Source organism: Triturus cristatus, chromosome 11 (assembly GCF_964204655.1).
Source record: "Triturus cristatus chromosome 11, aTriCri1.1, whole genome shotgun sequence".
NCBI classification, from domain to species: domain Eukaryota; kingdom Metazoa; phylum Chordata; class Amphibia; order Caudata; family Salamandridae; genus Triturus; species Triturus cristatus.
Genome location: NC_140594.1, coordinates 810,516,508 through 810,539,169, shown reverse-complemented (window position 1 = coordinate 810,539,169; position 22,662 = coordinate 810,516,508). Strand labels below are relative to the sequence as shown.

General features: G+C 47.3%; 1 protein-coding gene across 1 annotated transcript in view; it reads right to left on the bottom strand.

Annotated features, from left to right (window-relative positions):
• LOC146785466 (period circadian protein homolog 2-like) overlaps positions 1–16,862 on the bottom strand; it is a 484,700-nt gene extending 467,838 nt beyond the window's left edge. The window contains exons 1-2 of the mRNA XM_085634530.1: positions 16,387–16,862; positions 13,100–13,195 (exon numbers count right to left, since the gene is read on the bottom strand). Coding sequence (XP_085490656.1) covers positions 13,100–13,195; positions 16,387–16,790 — 500 coding nt within the window. The 5' untranslated portion in view covers positions 16,791–16,862. The remainder of the gene's footprint in view (positions 1–13,099; positions 13,196–16,386) is intronic.
• Between the last annotated feature and the right edge of the window lie 5,800 nt (positions 16,863–22,662).

Sequence of the window (22,662 nt, the reverse complement as noted above, 5' to 3'; positions counted from 1 at the left end):
AGATTATCATAAAATGATGTCCTTTTCCGGCGCGCCTGATTACACTGACAAAGGCGGTGTGTGAAAATAAACCATTTAGGAAATAGGTAAAAAGTGGACCTATGATGATCAGAGACAATTTGTGACCAGAGAAGAGAAAGTATCAAAAATATAATTTTTATTACTTTTGTATTTATAAACCAAGTGTTGGTAAGAAATATTTTTCTAGATATTTGATCTTTTTAAATAAGAAAACACATAATGTTAATGACAAATTTGATAAATATACAATTTCAGTTTTGGCCTATGTAATAAACGCAAAATTATTATATAGTAGTTACTAATACTATTCACACATACTTATCTATTCATACATGGACTAATTCAGCATATTGATGCATATCAGACATGATGTTGTGATTATAAACATGGATTTGTATAATAAAGTTGACTAAGAACAATAAAGAAATGTTTTTTATAAACACATGTATTATTTTAGAAAACTAAGAAATATGGTCATGGCTAACATAATTTGTGTCTACGGGCGTTTCGGCGGTACGCCTTCATCAGGTAGCCATGGTGGTCTAGTAAGACCTTGATAGATATAATATATCATGTGGCAATAGAGTTTCAATTGGAACTGATGGAAATGCTAGTTGTGGATGGAATACCCATTGCTCGCTAAATAGTCACGACACAAAAGTTGTATAAACAGATAGCTATAACTCCATGGGTACGCCAGAATAAACGTGGTGAAGATGATAAGATTCACTCTCTATTTTTCCTTTAATGTGGCTGATGTATTCTGCCAATTAACTATTACGATATGGAAAATCGAGTTTTGAGGGTGTAATTAAAAAACAGACGATGCATTTCTTTTAGAGGATGTGACTCTTTGATTCAGGGATCCTGTGGAATGACTAATATTTCCACCAAGGACGAGGTTTGGCATTAGCGTATTTCAGGAGATAGTGGTCGGACAAGTTAATGAATCCTTAAATTCAGAGTTCCAACAACAAATCCTGCGTCCTCACGGTCCACGCTCAAGGTCTCCCACACTTATTTGAATGATGGCGACAGCCGAAAAGCGTCTGTTTTACAGGAGTTTGTGAAATAAACTGAATTGAACTCACCCCGCGAGTGCTTGATTTCGTACTTATTTGGCACGGAGTTTTTTGTGTTAATGAACTATTGAAGGCAGCAGATTCAGCTTTAATTCTTGGAGTTATGATTCTTGCCATTCTCACTTTTCTTTATTTTCTCTCTTTGGGTTTCAAAGACCTGAAGAAAGGTAATTAGATGGAAGAGAAACAAAAACTTCCAATGTTTGCTATGAAATTGTGGACAGCTTTGCTTCAATGAGTTTCTCTTGACAGCTGCTCGAGAGAACCTGCTCCGATTTTTCTGTTTTCCATTATTTTCTCTATTTGGGTTTCAAAGACCTTAATAAGTGCTACAAATCAATGTGGCTGTAGAGTCCATAATAATGTGCAGACACTCTCTATGCTGTAGTTAAGATTAATTTTTAATAGGGCCAAAATCAATGATTTAGCTATAATTGACACCTGATTAATTTGCTGTGTTGCAAAGCCCTGTGTTGATTTCACAACTAACAATTAAAGCCTGACCACAACAACTGTGTCCTTGTTTGCTTTTAATTGACCACTGAATGTACAGCCTGCATTGCTCAACTATCACCATGGAGACAGATTCAATTTACTTTTTTAATTTGCTGAGAAGGATAGCTTCTTTTCAACACTCAGGATAATTTTTTTTATTTGCTGAGCTCAGAAGCATAGCTTTTTTTCAAATCGCATGATAGCAGTCAATACCCGTGGAAACTGCGATGCATCAGGTTTTCACAAAGCAGTTATAAAGTTCTGGCACAAGCACTGAAGGAAAGAGTTTGGATACGCCACTGTGTGTTATGGAGCACAGAGGTGATGTATGAAAATCCTTGTTCAGCCTGAAACACTGATAATTACTGTCCTCACATTTCACTTCATTGGTCTAACTTATCTGTTAAATTATACATGGACAAACCATAAGTAAGTTATAGGCAAATATGTTTTGGCCCATTCTGAAGAGTTCCTATTATACTCAGTGCCACACGTAAAACCTCTGCAAAAGACATTTTGGTGCCGATTACGATCCGGCAAAAACCGGGTACGAACCGTCGGTCGGAGCGTTTTCTCCGTCCGACTCGTACCCGGTCGTAAAACTTCACAAACATGGAATTACGATTCGCACGGAAACACCATTTCCGTATGAATCGTAAAAAACACAGACCGACGGAAATATACATACGAATGTGCTCCGGGAATGCTGCGACGTGACGTCGGGACGCTGTCAGGCAGCGTTTCACGACCCAGGAACCACGATTCGAACCGACAGCAGTCCGAACGGCAATATTTTCACGGCACCAAAAAAGTGCCGGAAAAGCGAAGTACGTCGCGAAACGACCAGAGTAGGTGGCCTGGTATGCGCCGTACCCCCCCCAGCCCCCGTACGTATGCGCCGACCCCCCCCCAGCCCCCGTACGTACGCGCCGACCCCCCCAGCCCCCGTACGTACGCGCCGACCCCCCCCAGCCCCCGTACGTACGCGCCGACCCCCCCAGCCCCCGTACATTCGAGTCGTACCCCACCCAGCCCCCGTACGTACGCGCCGACCCCCCCCGCCCCCGTACGTACGCGCCGCCCCCCCCAGCCCCCGTACGTTCGAGTCATACCCCCCCCAGCCCCCGTATGTTCGAGTCGTACCCCCACCCGTGTATGTACACCCGTGTACGTGTCGAACCCCCCCGTGTATGTACACCCATGTACGTGTCGAACCCCCGTGTATGTACACCCGTGTACGTTCGAGTCGTACCCCCACCCGTGTATGTATGGTGCGTACCCCCAGTGCTACGCGCTGGGGGTACGCACCGTAATACACGGGTGGGGGTACGACTCGAACGTACACGGGTGTACATACACGGGGGGGTTCGACATGTACACGGGTGTACATACACGGGGGGGTTCGACACGTACAAGGGTGTACATACACGGGTGGGGGTACGACTCGAACATACACGGGTGTACATACACGGGGGGTTCGACACGTACACGGGTGTACATACACGGGGGGTTCGACACGTACAAGGGTGTACATACACGGGGGTTCGACACGTACACGGGTGTACTTACACGGGGGGTTCGACACATACACGGGTGTACATACACGGGGGGTACGACACGTACAAGGGTGTACATACACGGGGGGTTCGACACGTACACGGGTGTACATACACGGGGGTTCGACACGTAGAAAGGTGTACATACACGGGGGGTTCGACACGTACACGGGTGTACATACACGGGGGGGTACGACTCGAACGTACGGGGGCTGGGGGGGTACGACTCGAACGTACGGGGGCTGGGGGGGTCGGCGCATGCGTACGGGGGCTGGGGGGGGTCGCGCGTACGTACGGGGGCTGGGGGGGCGGCGCGTACGTACAGGGGCTGGGGGGGGCGGCGCGTATGCGGGCACATGTCTCCATGGTTGCTATGGGAGTTCGGTGCGGACGGTGTTTTCTCCATACGGTTGTAACATCGGACGCACGGGATGGATCGTAATTCCTCGGTCAGACTTCACTTTTCACATTTGTACGGTAAATCGTCCGTGGACGTGTCGGACACATTTTCCGACCCGAGGACGTGTGGGGAATACTTCCCAATGCGATTCGTATGGACTTTTTACCATGCGAATCGTAATTGGCAGTTTGTACGGCACTTGTGCGATTCGTACGGTAAAAAGACCGGATACGAGTCGTACGGGGAATTTTTTTACCGGATCGTGATCGGCACCTTTGTGTTAATAGCTTAAATGCTCAGTACTTGACTTTTTCATCAATACCCAACATTCTTAAATTCACATTTACCCCTCCCACTATCTCCTGTTATACATTAAGGCACTGTTCCACAGTGTTTGGCAGGCCCCTCTTTGAGTTTCGCACTCTGTTTAAATCCACATTTGCCCCTCCCACCATTTCCCTTTAAACCTTAAGGGATTTGTTCTACAGGTCTCTTTTTGAGTTTCACACTCTACTGTTTAAATTAATTCATGCCCCGGACACTTTATCCATTTGGGTGGCCTTTTAATAGCAAACCCAACACTCTCTAAAGAAGCCCAAAACCATCTGCTTTTCTTTTCCTGCAACTATTTCACTTTAATAATGTCCACTGCCCCAGTGTGTATAGGAAAATATCATCAAGTACCTGAACACTCTCAAAAAGGAGCTCAGACATCACCACAACATCATCCCTACTAGAAGAGTCTTCTTACCCACACCGGTCTGAAGTAAGATTTACACAAACAGTCAAAATGATAGTTTATGATCTCATCAAGTTCAATGCAACACCTGTCTTGTAGCACCACACTGAACCATCTTTCTCAAACATTATCTTATGTTATCATCCAATGATTGGTGTCATTGCACCAATAAGACTTTCTGCATCAAAAAAGACGGGTTGGTAATGCATCAATAAAGGTGGGTCAATTCTCATACCCCAAACTTTAAAGGGGTGTACTGTAGTAGGTCTGCAAGGAAAGAAAGAGCCAGAAAATGTAGACTGTGATCAATACCAAACACTTTGCATATGAATACACACTTAGGATACTTTTGGTGATATCTATCACTTTTCTCATAATACTACAAAATAATATATTGAAGAAAAATGGAGCTGGCACCAGGCATGAAGTCACAACTTCGTGAATGTGAACTTATTCAAAATAATACTTTATTCTTCTTCGTATGAAACATAAAAGCAACAGGCTGTTGCTTTTATGTTTCATACGAAGAAGAATAAAGTATTATTTTGAATAAGTTCACATTCACGAAGTTGTGACTTCGTGCCTGGTGCCACCTCCATTTTTCTTCAAAATGTTCTTCTCGGGTTTCCCAGTGAGATCTAACCACAGCAGATCTTGGAGTTGTTTGGCACAGGAGCTGCATACTTATGAGACTTTGATACTGATGTGCGCAACATTAGTCAGCTGTGGAACTGTTTGTTTTACAAAATAATATATGTTAAAGCTGACCAATATATTAATTAAAAAGGGATTCAGATTATAGACTGTGCTTTCTACTGGAAACAATGAATGTACTAAGGAGACAGAGCACTGGCAATCCATAAGCAAGGACACACCATTTCAATCTACTAAATTCAAATATTGTAAGTAAGATATATTTATTTCAATTGTAAGAAAAGTAATATATTTACACTAAATACAACTAAGGCATAGGGTGCATGAGTGTCATTTAAAGAATTACTTGACTAAATCATACTACATATAGACCTACATAGTCCAATATTTCTTGGGTGATTTGCCACAGATAATGAACTGGGGGTCCAGGGCCACCTGAAGGTCATCCCTGCCAAGACGGAATTCCTGTCATTTGCCAAGAACAGTAAACAAACCTGGTTCAATGACATGAACGTTGACAGGTTGGAACCTTAACTTTCCCTGAATGGCTAGCACTTGGAGTCACCCAGGACACCAAACTCACCCTCAAGGAGCACACTGAGAACTTACAAAGATGGCCTGAAACTAGCTCTTGATTCTAAAGAAAGTGAAAATGTTTCTTCCAGAAAGCAACTTCAGAACTGTGTTTCAAACCCTCATACTCTTGCATCTGGATGGTGGTAATGTTCTACTCCATGGCTTCCCAGACTGTACACTGGTAGCCCTTTGAGGCATACTACAGGCTACATCATGTCTCATCTAAGGCCTGAAGAAATATGATCACCTCCCCCTGATGGGACTCCCTTGGCTGCCCTTGCCAAACCGCACCATCTTCAAAACCAGCTGCATCATTTGCAAAGGTATCGTGACCAGCGCTCATACTTATCTTACAATGTCACCATCTCTGGTGGATCTCCACGCCTCAACGTCAAGAGCACCATCACACTGCAGACTAAGAATTGTGAAAAAAAAAAAAGCCTGCAAACCTTTTATATCCATGCACCCAGGATCTAGAACAACATTCCTATGCCCATCATGTCCACCCAACGCTGCCCCAGTTAAAGAAAGAGTTGAAGACTCACCTAACACACTACATCACAATTCATTATTCATCCACAACCCAACCTCCTCTTCTCTTACTCATTGACCCTATGCTTGTTTTAACCATGTCCAGCGCTCTGTTGCCTTTTGGCTAGGCTTGCTCTATAGAAAAACCATATACAAACACACAGATAAATACATAAATTAACTTCAAGTGAATCATATTCTACCCATACCATTTGAAAGATAATAATCGACTACACTTTCGATGAGGCTGAGAAGGTGCCAGAATGGGAACAAAGGAAACAGGAGTTTCCTCAAAACAGATACAGAAGCAATTAGTGAAGCTTTTTCTGCGTGAAAATAAGACAACCAATAAAGGGGAACAATATATACATGATAAACTATATTCACAACTCTATTCAGTTTTAATTTTTTGGACTCTTCTAATACTAGAAAGAGGTAGCAATTAACTCACAACCTATGGTAGTGGTAGTTGTGGTGGCTTGGATGCCTGTCCACTAAAAATAAAAAATGAAATAATAAGACCAAATAATAAGTCCACCAAGGCTGTCCCCTGAGCACAAAGCCCAATGGGAAAAACTGGTCACCACTAACCCTAACTAGATTAAAATCAACAACACAGATATAAAACGTATTACGTCTGTAAAATGAAGTACAGGGCTAGCTCATTCCATGCCTACACAGGAAACACACCTACATTTTTTTCCATTTTTAAAGACAAATTAATGTAAACCAACATGTTTTGATTTGTTTTTTATTGTGATTTCAAAATGAAGGGAAGGGAGGAGCCTAGCGCGCAACCAAGATGGCCGCGTAGGTGCGAGGCTCCCGAGGACCTCCGCGACCTCCTGAATTAATCCTGGCGATATCCTGTCCTTGTTGAGGGGACTGTGTTGGGGAACCCGAGCAGAGGCGCCACCCGTTTTTCGGGCTCGAATCGGACCCCGGACACCGGTGGGAGCACCGATCGAAGGTTGCGGCCTTCTCCTCGCCGGCCCCCCGGATTGGAGTAGTGGGGCGATCCGGGGACATATTGAACAACAGCGGCGGGCAGGGCTGGGTGACTCGCGTACCCCGCACTTTCACTTTCGCTTTTGCGCCCTCCTTGCACTCAAGCGAGGCTGGGTTGCGGAGCCGGGTGAGGTGGTGTGGTCTTGTCCAGGGGCCCGGCCGACCCGCCGGCGGTGGGTTGACCTGCGGTTCGGTGGTCGCCCCCGCCCCCCCCCGGAGCCCGTGAATTGGTATAGCGGCCCGTTTGAGGAGATTGGCACGGCGGTGGGAGAGCAAGCATGTCCACCAAACAAGATGGCGACCGGGCGAAGGTGAAGACAACCCGCCGTGGCACGGCGCACCAAGCTAACAGTATGGACCGCTACACGCTCCAGAAGGGTTCTCCGGAGACATTGCGCGCATCCCCGGTGGGCCCGACGGAGGCATCTGCTCATCCGGTGGATTTGACCCTCCGGGACGTCATGGGCGCCATTGCAGAGATGAAGGCCTCGGTGGACCAGCGTTTCGACACCCTAGCGCAAAAAATAGACTCGGTCCTGGTGGATGTGAGCCTTGTGAGGGCAGACTTGTCCAAAACGAACGACCGGGTCGATTCCCTGGCCCACACCACAACGAGCCTCACGACGGACGTGGTGGCCCTTCAGAAGGAGGTGCGCCGGCTTGGCCAGGCAAGCGCCCTGATGGACCGGCGACTGGAGGATTCCGAGGGTCGGGCCCGGAGGAATAATGTCCGTATTGTGGGGGTGCCGGAGGGACGAGAGGCGGAGGCGGCAGTTCTTTTTGTGGAAGAATTGATCCTGACCCATCTCCAGCCCCGGGGGCTGAGTAAGCTTTTTGCGGTGGAGCGTGCTCACCGGGTCCCTGGGGGCAGACCTAAGACCGGTGCCCCGCCGCGGCCTCTCATTGCCCGGATTTTTAATTTTCGGGACAGAGATGCTATCCTCCAGACCTCCAGGCAACAGGGACCGGTCAAGCTTGACAACATGGATGTGCATTTCTACCCAGACTTTACTCCGGCGGTTCAGAAGCAGAGACAGAGTTTTCTTGGTGTTAAACGTCGCCTACGGGACCTGAACCTCAAGTACTCAATGCTTTTTCCAGCTAAGCTGAGGGTGGAGGTGGATGGTCGCACGCACTTCTTCGACCGGCCCGAGGCGGCTGGGGACTGGTTGGACACACTGCCTGGAGATCGGGGCCGGGGGGGCGGGGGGGGCGCGGCTGGCGAGGAGGGCCCGCCGGATCAGAATTGAGGGGTGACTGAATAGGCCTTGCTCTGGACGATGTTCCTTCACCATTTATTGATTGCATATGTTCCCCTCCTACGGAGGTCATGCGGGGTCTGTTGGGGGCTTCCCTCCTCCTCTGGGGGACTAGTTAGTTTTAGCTATGGGGCGACAGGCACACTGCACTTTGGGGGGGCTGTCTGGGCTCATGCAGGGGTGCAGGGAGGGGGGAGTTCTGTTGGTATGGGGGGGTGGGGGGGGTGTGTTGTTTGTTTGCACCGCAAGGCAAACCCGCTATTGTGTTGTTGTTCTTAAGATGCTCGGTGGGGGACGACCGATTGTTTCGACGTATGATGGGGGGTAGGGATTTGACTGTGTTGTCATGGAATGTTAACGGCCTGGGGGATAGGATTAAGCGTGGTGTGGTCCTGCAATACTTAAAACGTATTTCACCAGATGTTGTCTTCCTGCAGGAGACGCACCTTATAGGTAACTCCTTTCATGCAATGAATCGGCGGGGATATCGTTTGGCGGCCCATTCTGGCTTCACTTCGGGCTCGCGGGGGGTGGGCATTATGATCAAGAACTCGCTCCCGTTGGAGATTGATGAGTTGCGCCATGATGAGAGGGGACGCTACACTGTTCTGGTGGGAAGAATGGAGGGTAGAGTGTTTATTTTTATATCAGTGTACGTCCCGCCTGGGTTACAAGCCACCACATTTGCGGATCTGGGGCACCTCCTTCTGGACCTTCCGAGTGGCCTGCTGGTGGTTGGAGGGGACTTTAATGCGGTAGCTTCTGGGTCTATGGATCGCCATCCCCCTAGGGACCTCCCCCGGGCACAGGCGTGGCTGCCCGGCCTTTTAGACACACTGGGCCTGGTGGATTGCTGGCGATTAAAACATCCCGCACAGCGGCAGTACACCTTCCACTCGGGCGCCCATGGTAGCCTCTCGCGGCTTGATTACATCCTTGTCCCGGCGGCCCATGCAGGGAGGGTGGGGGAGGTGCGCCATCTGGCGCGGGGTATCTCAGACCACTCCCCATTGCTGTTACATTTCGATGTCTTCCCGAGGGGGGATGGCAGGGTGGCTCCAATCAATGCATGGTATTTGCGCGACCCCACCATTCGTGCCGATTTGATCAAATCCTTACGGCGATATTTCGACGAGAATGTGGGGTCGGTCCCTTCGGCCATCTCCCTGTGGGAGGCTTTCAAGGTAGTTCTAAGAGGGGAGGCCCTCTCCTTTATCTCCCATGCCCGGCGGCGCGAGCGGGAGGAGGTGACCCGGGTAGAGGCCGAGATTGCAGAACTGGAGGGTGACCTGGGGAGCGGGGTAACAGACGCCAAGCTGCATGTTCTACACCTAAAGCAGGCGGCCTATCGGGCCCTCGTCACGGAGGCGGCCAGGGGCCTCAGTAGAGAGCAGCAGGGGCGATTGTATGATGTGGGTGATAAGGCTGGCAAATTGATTGCGTGGTTGGATAAGAGGGAGAGAGCGAGCCGCGTGGTTCCTTTGATTGAGAGTGTGGATGGTGCGTGTGTCACCGAGCCGGAAGCCATTGTCGCCTGCTTTGCGGACCATTTCCGCGAAGTCTACTCCCCGGTTTCCCCCTGCTCGGAGGAAGATTCCCATGCCCTGCTTCGGGACATCGCACTGCCCTCCCTTACGGTGGAGGACAGGGATTCGCTGGACGCTCCTCCCACCTCGGACGAAATTGCCTTGGCTATTCGCTCGGTTGCATCCGGCAAGGCCATGGGCCCCAATGGTATTCCCATTGAGCTATACAAGCTACGCCCGGATGTGTTGGCGCCCCACCTGCGCGCGATGTTCCTGGCGGCCCACTCGCAGGGTTCCCTCCCGCCGGACCAGCGTCTGGCCACAATTGTGGTGATCCACAAGGAGGGGAGGCCCCGTGAACGGGTCACATCCTATAGGCCGATCTCGCTCCTGAACGCGGAGCCCAAAATCCTCGCCAAGGTGTTGGCCAACCGGTTGGTTGGCGTGGTGGGCGATTTGGTCCACCAAGACCAATCTGGCTTTATACCACACCGCAACACGGCGCTCAATCTGCGGTGCTTGCACGGGGTGCTCGCGCGTGTCCCATTTGTGCGGGAGCCGGCCATCTTGGCGTCCTTGGACGCCACCATGGCGTTTGACACGCTGGAGTGGCCATACATCTGGGCGATGCTGGCGAAATTTGGATTTGGACCGGGCTTTATCAGCTGGGTCAAATTGTTGTACTCGGGCCCATTGGCGCAGGTGGTGGTGAATGGGCGAGTCTCGGTCCCATTCGCGCTGGGGCGGGGCACGCGACAGGGTTGCCCCTTGTCACCTCTCCTGTTTGCACTGGCCCTGGAGCCCCTGGCGGAGTGGCTGCGGTGGCACCCTTCCATCCGTGGTCTCCGCTGGACCCCCGAGTATGAGGACCGTGTGTCCCTCTATGCTGATGATATCCTCCTGTATCTCGCCTCCCCGCGTAAATCACTGATCGTCCTGGTTGATGTTTTGCGCTCATTCGGTCGCAACTCAGGACTTGTCATCAACTGGGCGAAATCCTGTGTATACGTGCTTTCCGGGGAGGCTCCGGTCCTGCCACGGGACTGTCCGATCCAGATTGCCTCCCAGGGGTTTCGGTACCTGGGTATATATATCACTCTTGACCCGGAGGCCCGCTATGAGCGGAATTTGTTGCCCCCCCTCCAGCGCTTGAAGGAGGACGTGGTGCGCTGGCGGCGTCTGCCGCTTTCGCCGCTCGGCCGAGCGGCCTTGTTTAAAATGATGTCCTTGCCGCGCTTCCTCTACGCCCTCCAGAATACTATGGACTTGGTTCCAGCACGCTATTTCCGTGAGGTGGAGGGCCTCCAGCGGCGCCTGTTCTGGGACGGGAGGCCGCGCATTGCTCTAGCTAAATTGACGCTCCCGTGGTACGATGGGGGGGTCGCCCTCCCGGACATTAAACGGTATTACTGGGCCTCCCAACTGGCTGCAATTAATCATGGCCTTTACGGGCCCGCCTTGAACCCGGCGTTTGAGATGGACAAGATGCTCCTCCCCGGTGGCGACTACAATCGAGCGCTCTACTCTGCCGCGCCTGACTCCCGTCTGACGGGACCGACGCGTGTCATGGTGCGTGTCTGGCACGCGGCTAATGCAGCCATGGGGTGGAAGGACCGTTTGACCCGAGCGTCACCGCTGTACGCGTCTGAGAGGTTGGGCTCCCTGTGGACGTCGAAGGGCTTCGAGAAGTGGGACACGATCGGAATCAGCACGGTGGGAGATCTCTGGACGAGGGGGGGATTCAAGACTTTTGCGGCGCTGCAGACGGAGTTTCAGCTGCAGGGCAGTGAGTACTTTCGGTACCTACAAGTCCGCCATGCGCTGGGCTCCGTCTTCCCGGATGTCGCGTCCATTCCGGAGTCTTCCCCCCTGGAGGACAGAGTGCTGGATGGCCATGTCCCAGACAGCACGATCTCCCTCGTATATAAAAAACTGATCAACGACAGATCGTGCCTGCTGACTAGTCTCCGCGAGGCCTGGGTCGCCGACGGGCTAGAGCTGGACGACGAGGATTGGATTTCCGCGGTGGCCTCTCCAAAAGAGGTGGCCATCCCGGCTCGCCTTCGTTTCGTCCAGCTTAAGATCCTTCACCGGGTTTACGTGACGGGGCCAAGGCTTCTACGTATGGGCTTTGCTGGTGACGGAATGTGTAAGCGTGGCTGTGGTGCGTTGGCAACTTTCATGCATATACTGTGGGAGTGCCCAAAGGTGGAGCGATTCTGGCGTGGTGTGCATGAGGTCCTGCGTGTGGTTACGCATGTCGCGCTGTTGCCCGAAGCGAGAAGATGCCTGCTGAATGTGTGGGAACCAAATGACTATTCGGTCCCGCAGACGCGGTGGGTGACTCTGGGATACATGATAGCTAAGCGTGATATTGCTCAATTGTGGGGATCCCAGAGGCCCCCTGCGGTGTTGGCTTGGAAAGAACATATGGATTGGTGTATGTTTCGTGAAAAGGTGGTGTATGTGGCGAGGGGTAAGCCTGGGGCGTGGGTGAAAATCTGGGGCCCCTGGAACGCTTACCGCGGGGGTATTTGTGAGCCGCCACTGCTACCGGCTGCCTCGCCTGCTCCGTCTCCCTAGATGGCCCCCCTCCCTCGGCCGTGGGCACGCGGTCCCCCAGTCCCTGATATACTCCCATTCCCCTCGTCAGAGTTCTGCTGCTGGTTTGGATCCCCCACTTATGGAGCACATGCTGTCACTTGGATCGCGGGTTGCCTTGCGGGTGTGGTTTTTCGTGTTGTTTTGTTTTGAGAAAAGGGAACCGTACTGTGGGCATGGAGCTATGTGGCCTGCAACATTGCTATCTCCTGTTTCGCTACTCTGCACTGCCAAGAGACTCTTACTGTATGTATGCAATATGCTTTTGTCACTCTAGCGGCCGGCCGGGTGGTTGTAGGCCCATACCTGTAAATTTTTACAGACTGCAATAAACGGTTTCAAAAAAAAAAAAAAAAAAAAAAAAAAAAAAATGAAGGGAAAATACTAAAAAAGAGACTGAATTGCCAGATTTCGTTTTGACATCTTGCTCTCAACAAGTGCCACATTGCTATCCATTTGCTAATACCTTTACAAAATGGAAAGGAATCTTGCCAGTCCACACTGGTGCACCTTCCAACCTGCATAGGGCGTTACACAACATCAATATATTTTTGTTTTCTACAGTACAATGCGTCGTTGTTAGTACATATGGCTCTTAATGTTGCAACAGTATTTTCCAAGCAAATTAAGGACTCACATGTATAGAATTACCTGCATCCACTTGTTGAATAGTTGTGCTCCGTGTCTGCCATCATAAGACGAAAAGCATTGGAGCTCCCATGATGGGACTGACTTGCTGATCTGGAACTGACAAAGAAATAAGTACGTTTTACAATGCAAACGGTTAGGTTCAACTGCCACACAATTTTCTATTGTAGTTGATGGGAATGGAGCAGCTCAGCTAACAAATATGTATTTTCCTATAAAATGAGCTTATATTGATTTTTCAATTCTCCTGCCTTAATCTTATGCTATACAAGAGAACGAGAAAGCCCTGCTGTTGAATTACGGAAGCCTTGCAGACAATTCTGTACACAAAATATTTTCTAAGAGTGTGTGCATGATAAAACCATAAGAAAACGGGGCTGAATTTAGAAACCAATCTAACTCATTCTTACATTCTTACTCCTACCTGCAGAATTCTTCCCTCAGCCCTAAACAAAGCACTTGTGGAGGGCTCAGAAACTACCTTTGCAATCTCCTTCTCTTCAATGGCCCTTTAGTTTTGATCTAATTTAATACTACATGATGCCTTGCCCTGTCCCATAGAGAATGGAGCAACCCACAGTGGTTATACAAATGTTTATCAAATACTATTTTGCACTCCTTACAGCCCTGTTAGTTATTTGCTACAAGAGACACCACAAGATGTTATGTAATGTAATGCTATGCAGATTTGTAGAGCACACTGTCACCCGGGAGGGTATCCTGGTTCTGAGCTGGTGTGAGTATAGCCGACCCTATGGCCTAGTGGGACTATGTGGCAAAGCCAGGTCTTCAGCTTCTTGTGGAATTCAAGAAGTGAAGAGGAGGGTCTTCTGTTTAGTGGGAGGTCATTTCATGTTTCAGGAGCGATGTATGAGAAAGTTTGACCTCTGGATCTAGTTTCCGTATGCTAGGAATATGTGCAAGTAGGAGTCCAGATGAGGGGAGGTCTGGATGTTTTCTGAAAGCAGGTGCGACTTTTGAGGTATGCTGGGCCAGAGTTATGTAGTGCCTTGAAAGTGTCAGTGAGGAGATTGAACTGTGCTCATTTGTGTATGGGCAGATGAAATTAATATTCTTCACGTAGAATAGGACGGCAAATGTCAAGGAGTGCAGAACCAGACTTCAAAGAACAAAGACATGGCAACTTGTTATATCAATGTTTCAACATCAAAAGGAGACAATAACAAGGAAAATTTCCGAGTCTTTCTCTAGATGATATCCTCAAGATTTACAAAATAATACTTTCAGCACGCAATGATTTCTTTGCTAGCGTGAGTTTGACGAGACGAGCTGTATTACTGTACAATGCCTATTCCAAGTTCCTCAATCAGCAGCTTCCACCAAAACTAGTCTAAGTAATATCTAACGCCTTTGGGCATTCATATGAGAGACAACGACAACAGCAACAGTCAACAAAAAAACCAAGCATCTGCAATGCAATAGGTCTCACATTTTGACGAGTTTGAGCTATTGGCATTGTAAATGACAATGCCTCTTATTTATGTTTTGGGTTTTAAAACATAAATAAAAGGCATTGCCATCTACAATGCCAATAGCGTAAACTCTCTCAAATGCGAGATCTATTGCATTGCAAATGCTTGAAGGCATCGCTGAGTTGCCCCCTTCTGTCTCCCATGGACCCTGAAGAGCTCCCTGTTTGAAACGAGTTAAATGAACAAGCCGGTGGTCACAACTGGGCACTAAGAGACCCTCCTGCAGTTGGAGAAACTAATAAAATAGTGCTTACAGACTAAGGAGTACAGTGTAACAACCAAAGTAAAAGGACCAGTCCTCATGGGAGGTTACAAATGAAGAAAAGGCGGTACTAAGGAGGGATTAAGAAGACTAAAAACTGATCGGAAGCCAGTATTTACGACGGAAAATGACGCAAGCCAATGACAAATATGGGTGGAGAGTGGGTGGGGCTTTAAGTACATACTCCAATACAGCATGGCTTGCAAAGCAGCAGATGCGCTGCCCATGCTCGACCTAAAAAAGCATTAGCATCACCAAAATGGAATGAAGACATACTTTTCATTTACTAAAAATCGTGACTTCATTAGACCAGTGAAACTTTTTTGTTCCAGTAAGACACATATAAGTTTTAGAGATCCAGTAAGAGGCACACAACAATCGGGAAAAGCTCAAGCAGCTAGCACAGAACAAAGGGAAAATAGGAAAATATACCATACCTGACTCACGTTCGTCTCTTACTTGACTAACCAGAGATGTCTGTTCATTCACAGAGCAAGAATGTATGTAATGTAAGTTCCCATTTCCTATCTTAGCATTTCTGTTCGGCTGCTGACGACTGTATTTTCCTGTTTCACCCTTTCTTGTGCTGTCTCCAGGGAGTTCAATGCCCACTCCAAATAAAAGCATCAATTCATTATTAGACTTTTTATGGGTTTGGACTTTAACAGACATGCATTTTCATGCTTGAATAGTGAACTTTCAAAGTTTCGATGAAAGCTTCTTTTCTTTCTTTCAGCAAATTTAAATTATTATTATTATTATTATTATTATTATTATTATTATTTTTGCATCCAGCACCAGAAACATAGGGTTTCCTGGTCCTCGTGATTAAATCACAGGCTACAAAACAGTATGAGAACTTATACTGCTTCACCAACATGCACAAGAGAGAAAATCCTTACAAGTATTGCACACACTTGATGCCCCGATTAATTAAGTGGCATATAAACACTGAACATATTTAACCCCTTCAGTGCCACGCCCTTTCCCCCTCCTGTGCCGGGCGTTGCACTAGTGGGTGGGGTTCATGACGAGATAGTCTCGTCATGGGCACAGCGCAACCGTGCTCCATGACGAGACTATCTCGTCATGGGCACTGAAGAGGTTAATGTGCATGTGTCCTTTTGTTAGTCATTTCCTACTAGTGTTTGACTATTTTATAAATCTCTAGAAATATGCATCTTTGATGGCCCCAGGCTTCCCAAAACATTGTGGCACATGGCTGCGGCCCATGGTCTTGTTCACTGTCTGCCAACGTTGTAAGGCAAGGGGGTTTTGGATGTCTGTCAAGAAACTGGGCTTGATTCGCAAAACAATTGCTTTGTAATACCTCTAGTACTCCTGGCTTACTTTTGAATACCAGGAGTAAGCCAGAAATGCTACAGGGGTACATCAGAGATACTTCTATCTTACTCCTGAATCTCAGCAGTAAGCCGGGACTACCGCAAGAGTAAGTCATGCCAACTTGTAACAAAATCTTTGTGAATAGGGCCCTATATGTTCATAAGTAAGATACTTGAGGTATACAGGAATACCTTTTAAGGCTCTCTGAGGACTCCATCAGTATTTCTGTATCTTTACAGTTGTCAAACAAGCTGCCGTTGGAAGTCTCAAGGGTCTCGCTGCCAGGAGATTCGTTCTCATTGGATTCACGCCCACTGGAGTCGTTCTCGTTCATTTCATTGCCACTGGATCCACTGGTCAGCTCCATGTCCTCCTGGAAAACTTCCTGGGTAATTCTAGGCTTCAACTGGTGACCGCTTTCATCGCAAACCATTCCTGCAGGTTCACTGACTGCTCCAGAGTACCCTCTCACATATGGCTGCTCCGTTAAGGGTATTGAGCGCAGTATAACATTTTCTTGGTAGTGAAGTTGAAGACTGGGGTTTATCGGGGTGCAGCAGTAGCAAGGTCTAATGTTATTGCACTCTTTGGACATTTCATTCAAGACCGTTCTTTGTTTTAGGACTTTGTGCTGTCCTTCCTTAGTGTTAGGCTCTTTTTAGAAGACTATTGCCCTCTTGAAAAGGAGATGAATACCTATGATAAAAATAAAAAAAAGTATTTGAACCCCAACAAGAAAAATTACATGGACTAAAACAAATAGCGCATTTCAACGCTGAATGAATTTTAAAGACGTGCCTGAAAATGCAACTAGAAGTAAAAAGCAATAGAAATACAGCATTATAAAAAAATATTATGTTCCTCAGTGGAAATGTCAGTTTGAATTGTAATATTTTTGCCCTTCCTGTAAGACAAACTACAGGAAAGTTAGAATAGTGTTATCGCGTACAGCTCGCACAAAGGGTATTTATCGCACACTGTGGTTCGAAACAGAGACCTTTGAAGGTATGGGCAAAGTGGGCTCTGGCCCTGGCCTCCTGCCTTTCAGGGGGCCCCCTGATAGAGCCAGCTTTGTTCTGCAGAGACTTGCTCTAGTGACCTTGGATAATTCTTCAAAGAGATTGATTTGAATGCTGTTTCTCTTTAATTTACAGACATACATAAATGTTGTGTTTATGTTTCATACAACATCCATAAATAATGTTTCTTTTAGCTCAAAACAGGGTGTCCTATATGAGAAATAGGAGGGTGTCACAGACAATATTTTATGTAATATGAGTGAGCTGCTGCTTTGTTACAATATTGAAAACACACATCACTATCCATGAATATTAGATGTACCAACTTTAGAATTTGGGCGAATGTGCCTGTACACTGTGAGTGACCTTGGCCAAAGAGGGCATAAAAAACCTGAACCGGATCATAAATTAAAAACTGTTCTGAACAGGAGCCCCCAAAATGTAATCTTCCCTGAGCCCCCAAAATACTTAAGACATCCCTGGTTCAAAATATGATTTTTCACTGCTTAGACATAAAAGCAGTGTAAAATCAATTTCATATTCGCTACTCTTATGTCAATCTTGTGAATAAACAGGTTCAAAAGCAAGCTGCTAGGTAGGAATTGATTTGCTCAAGAGACCCAAAGGACACAGTGGAATGCCAGACGATGGACGGCTGTAGTGACCGGGTGGTTACGTTCTAGTGTTTATATGTGATGTGCTTCCACCAGCCCCTTCCTGAGGGCTGGCTTTCACACTCACCCCACACCCATCCTTCACAGGTGTCACAGGAAGTGACCCTGCCAATAAAGGGGCCTGGCACACATGAGCTGGGCCAGTTCCAGATACTCTAACACTATGTCTGTGTCCTTCCTTTATGTGTATGGCCCCTGACTCTCAATGCGCCTCAGACCTAAAGACGTGAGTGGATTGTGGGTGCTACTACATGCAGATTGACAGCTGACAGCCTGTTAAATCCCTTTGGGCAGTGGCTCTGACAGAGCAACTACCAGCACAGTGTCTGCTCTGCTCTTTTGGAAAGTATGCCCCTGGTGGTGAGACCAGGAGGGAGATCTCACAAAATGGAAGAGGGTGACAGGACACCAGCAAGGCATTTCTCTCCTTTTTCCAGGGAGCAGGCAAAGTTTGGAGTGACCTACTAATAGCAGAAAGGTAGGGTGGAAGGAAGTGGTTACTTAATTTATTTATTAAATTGTTTATGAAATATATCTTTCCTCCAGCAGCCTCCAGTGTTTCAAGTACAATTGACTGGCAGATAGGCTACAGTTTGAAATCACTTGCCACTTATTGACTATTTGTGAAGCATTCTTTTCTGATTAGGTTACAACTTGCGACTGCTAGTGTGTGCATAACTGGCAATGCGAAAAGAAAAGTAAGCTTCACACGTAAGCGTCAGGATACTCGCTGGGTAATCGCACTCTCAATAACCAATAAATAAAATTAATGTGATTCTTCCTGTGTCAAGTGAAGTGGCTTGTACCACTGCTTGGTAGGTGCTACCTCTCGTATCTGCTGATATGTTGATATGGCTGCATCTATTTTCTTTTGCCCCTAAGGCAGATGATTGCCCTGGGTGGTGAAAATCTGCTTCATTCATTTTTGGAGTGCTGCGCCTCTGTGGATCACAAAATAGTCCTGGAAAGTGCAGACTTCCCCATCTATTTTAACTGGTAGCCTAGCAGTCAATCAGTCTGCTCTACATACAAATAATGATTCTCATTGCTTGAGAGGTAGCCAGTCAGGTTGGCTGAAACAGAAGGTTGTTTCAGCCCTTTAGGCAGCCACTTTTTGACAAACCCACCTGGCCTCCATGTTAAAACCAGATTAGTTACAAGGTAGCCAATCTAAATAGGTGGAACAGTCCTTACTTCCTCAGTAATCTCCATGTATCTGTAGGTACTAGCAATGGTATCTGCTGCGATTTCCTGTCCCCAGAACTGGCACTTTGACTTTCTAGTACACTTCCGCAACCTATGGGCTGGAGGAATTGCATCTGGCTCGCTGAAGATGATGGAGTTGATTGGCTATTTGTGGAGGTGATGCCTACACCTCGATGTAGCATGGCATAGCCGATGTGTATGGCTGAATTTGATCACAGTGGTATCTCCTTGGAAATCAAGTGTCATCATTGCCAACTCATAGGAGAAGATGGGTATTGGTGCATACTGCAGTATATTCCATAGAACATGTTTTATTTGTATTGAAGTGATATACATCAAAATGTGTGTGGATGGTGGCAGCACATTTATCCCTTTAGTGCCCATTTAATGTTTTGCTATGCCTGTTTGGGTGTGTGGCTCACACTGGTAGTTGTGGCTACAGTACCATGAGTTCTTCTGGTCCCTGAAAGTTGGGGACGATTTGTAAAGAGTTTAAGTCTATTTTGTTCCTGGGTACTTGTGTAACAATGTACATGTAGTGTGATGTTAATGTGGTTGTCTACTTCTGTAATTGTCAACTGGTGGGCTGTGACTCACATTTGGCACCTATTTGGAGGGTATTTGGACAGGTGTGTGTTTGCATATCTGGGGGATTGACCAGGAAGAATATTTACTTTGTGCCTTCAATGCACAGCATTTGTGATTCTGTGTTTGTGCGTTAAATTGTGCCCTTTCCAGTTGTTTGTTTGCTGCAGTTCCTTTGTGATTAGAAGTGTTTATGTTTATGCACGAATGCTTACTGATAGTGGCATGTGGAATGGAATACAGTTTGGTTTGTGGGATTGACAGTGTGATGTAATTTCCCGACTAGTGTAGCTTTTGCTGCAGAGGAAGCTTTTTACTCAAATGCAACCTAGCACTGTACTTCACCCTCAGGGGAGATGGTCCTCCAATGAACCTTTCTTCATCATAGTGAGGGGTGAGAAATCAGGATGTCCCACTGTCGGTCACCCAATGAGGACCATTAATTGGTAGCCAACTCACAAATTTGTGATTAGCTTCAAATATATTACTCACACAATATACTGAGGTGGGGACGGGGAGCTTTTAGAAAGGGAAGAGGTCCAGTACCAATGCTCCCAAGGACTAACGTAGTACTCACTAGATGGTAACTGTTCCTACTAAGAAAAGGACAGACAACCTACTATGGTTGAGGGGATATAGAGGTGGTCTCTCTAGAGGCGATTCAGTTAGTGATGTGGGGAGGGGAATCTCTCCTTTTGAATATAGTGCCCTCACACACCCTTGCAAGTGTCATGCTTCATCATCATCATCGGGCATTGCTCCTCGTGGAGTGCTGCTGCTGTCCTCCACGGGCCCCGCAAGAGGGCTCTTTATGGGAGATCTTTTAAGGAGACGCCGCAGTTGTACATGTGGGTGTGTGGGCCTAAATAAAGTGGTGAGTGAATGGATTAAAAATACCCCGTGGTACCCAGAACCTTATTCAGGGGTCCCAAAGGTAATGTATAAATACAAGGAAATGAGAGTGCCTCCAATTAACAAATATATCGGAGGGATGAGTGTCTTCCTGCTGCTCTCAGTTTCCGTGTGCATGTGTGAGAAGTGATGTGTCAGGTCAACATGTTTCGCGCTACAGAGTGGTCCCTAATGGATCCAGGAGCACTTCGTCAGGACCGTGAAAAAATAATAAATAAACCAATTAATAGTTAAGTGGGATTAGGAATCATGAAAGGACACCTCGTATTCCTAATATACCTATATTAAGATCAAAAGCATCCTAGCGCTATTGGGAACGTCTGAATCAGGTTCCTTCGCCACACCTGATAAAAAACAAACAAAGAGAGACTCACAAACATGTAATAGACATGTAAGACTCAAATGAGTGAAAACATTCGCTAGGACTGGGCATACCGTCCCAATCGTCAGGCATATTCTTGAGCATGCTCACTGACAAGCTTAGTGTAGTGTACCCCTCTGGGTACACTTTCATATAATCTTATGTGCCAGGTCAGTGTGCACAATTATAGTCTGTGCTGTAAATACAACACAGAGGTGACATCGCTGTGAGCTGGCTCAGAAATGACCAGTGGCATGAGAGTGTGCATGAATACATCTCCCTGAACAACCCAGTGGCGTTTGCGGTAAACCAATCTAATAGGACTGCCCGCTTAACTGTTGTCGTGCCGCTGGAGGTGCGTGAACCATTAAAGGAGGGTGATGCAACTATCGAGGGTGTAGCGGTAGCTGATATATAATGGTGAGGTCATAGTGTCACACATCCCACATTTCAAAATCATTGTGGTAGTTTTGCATACCCCTCTAGTCAAACAGTGTGGCCTCTCCGGAGCTCACCGCGGTAATGAGGATGAGTCTCTGTAAAGGCATAAAGCAAAGCGAGAACATGAGGTGTGGGTGACCACGTACCTCCTTATTCACCAATTCGTCATTACCTTAAGATGTCGTCAGGAAACAGCAGGAAGATACTCACAGTAGCTCTCCCCCGTGCCTGCCAGATACCTGCCCTTCCGCTCGTGAGTTGGCGTTGATGTGAATACAGCCAAAGTACTGTATTTGTGGACACGAGACGGGAAGGACCGAAAGTGACGTCAACGGGGGGGGGGGGGGCTTGTGGTGACTACGGGAACTCAAGCTGGTCAAACATTGTGCGTGGAGGCCGAGTAGGCAGTTTGGCAGGCATATTTGAATGGTAAGTACCGGCTAACAATGGTAAATAAATCATGGATCACGGGTTCAAATAGAGTAGAATGACCACACGATCGTGGAGTGGGGGCCCAGTATGGAAGAGAGAGGGTCCATACGGGAGTAAAAAGAGGTTTGTTGGACCCGTAATGTTACACCCCATTCGCTGTTTTAAAATCTATGGTGCAGGGTAAAAAAAGAAATCGATCAGACCGTACTTATTTACGGAGAGCCTCCGAAATGATGGGTGTCCCCTACTGTTACTGTATAGGCTCCATTTGTGTAGCAGACAGTAAATGATTTATGGGTGTTTCACACATCTAAAGCAGGCGAACTCAAACCAAGATCAGTGTCATAATTATGTAGGCTAAGGAGATGGGTCACAATGATCGTGCTGGTGTTTCATTAACATATACATAGCCCTTTGGTGTCGAGGGTCCTGAATAGACAATGTTTTGTAATCCACATTACAGTGTGCCCTATGCTATCTGTGCTGATCTTATTACAGACAAATATGAGCCGTTATGTGTTGGTTATCATTAAGGGGGTTATGTTCTTCAGACTAGTGGGGAGGAGCCTCATACTGGGGATTCTACATCATCAATTCAGCCCATGGTATCCCATCATTCAGGCCCTCAGAATCACTCTTTAATCTATGTACCCAGCATTGTTCCTGCCTAAATAGTGTGTTGTTTGTCCAATTCGGGTTAGATTCAATGATTTCCGACATCAAATATTACCGTCCCATAACGGAAGATCCAACGGCATGATTGACTACCAGGATTAAAGGCATAGTCAATGAAACGGAAACGGAAGGATGGATCTCCTCCCCAGAAGCAATGTTCCT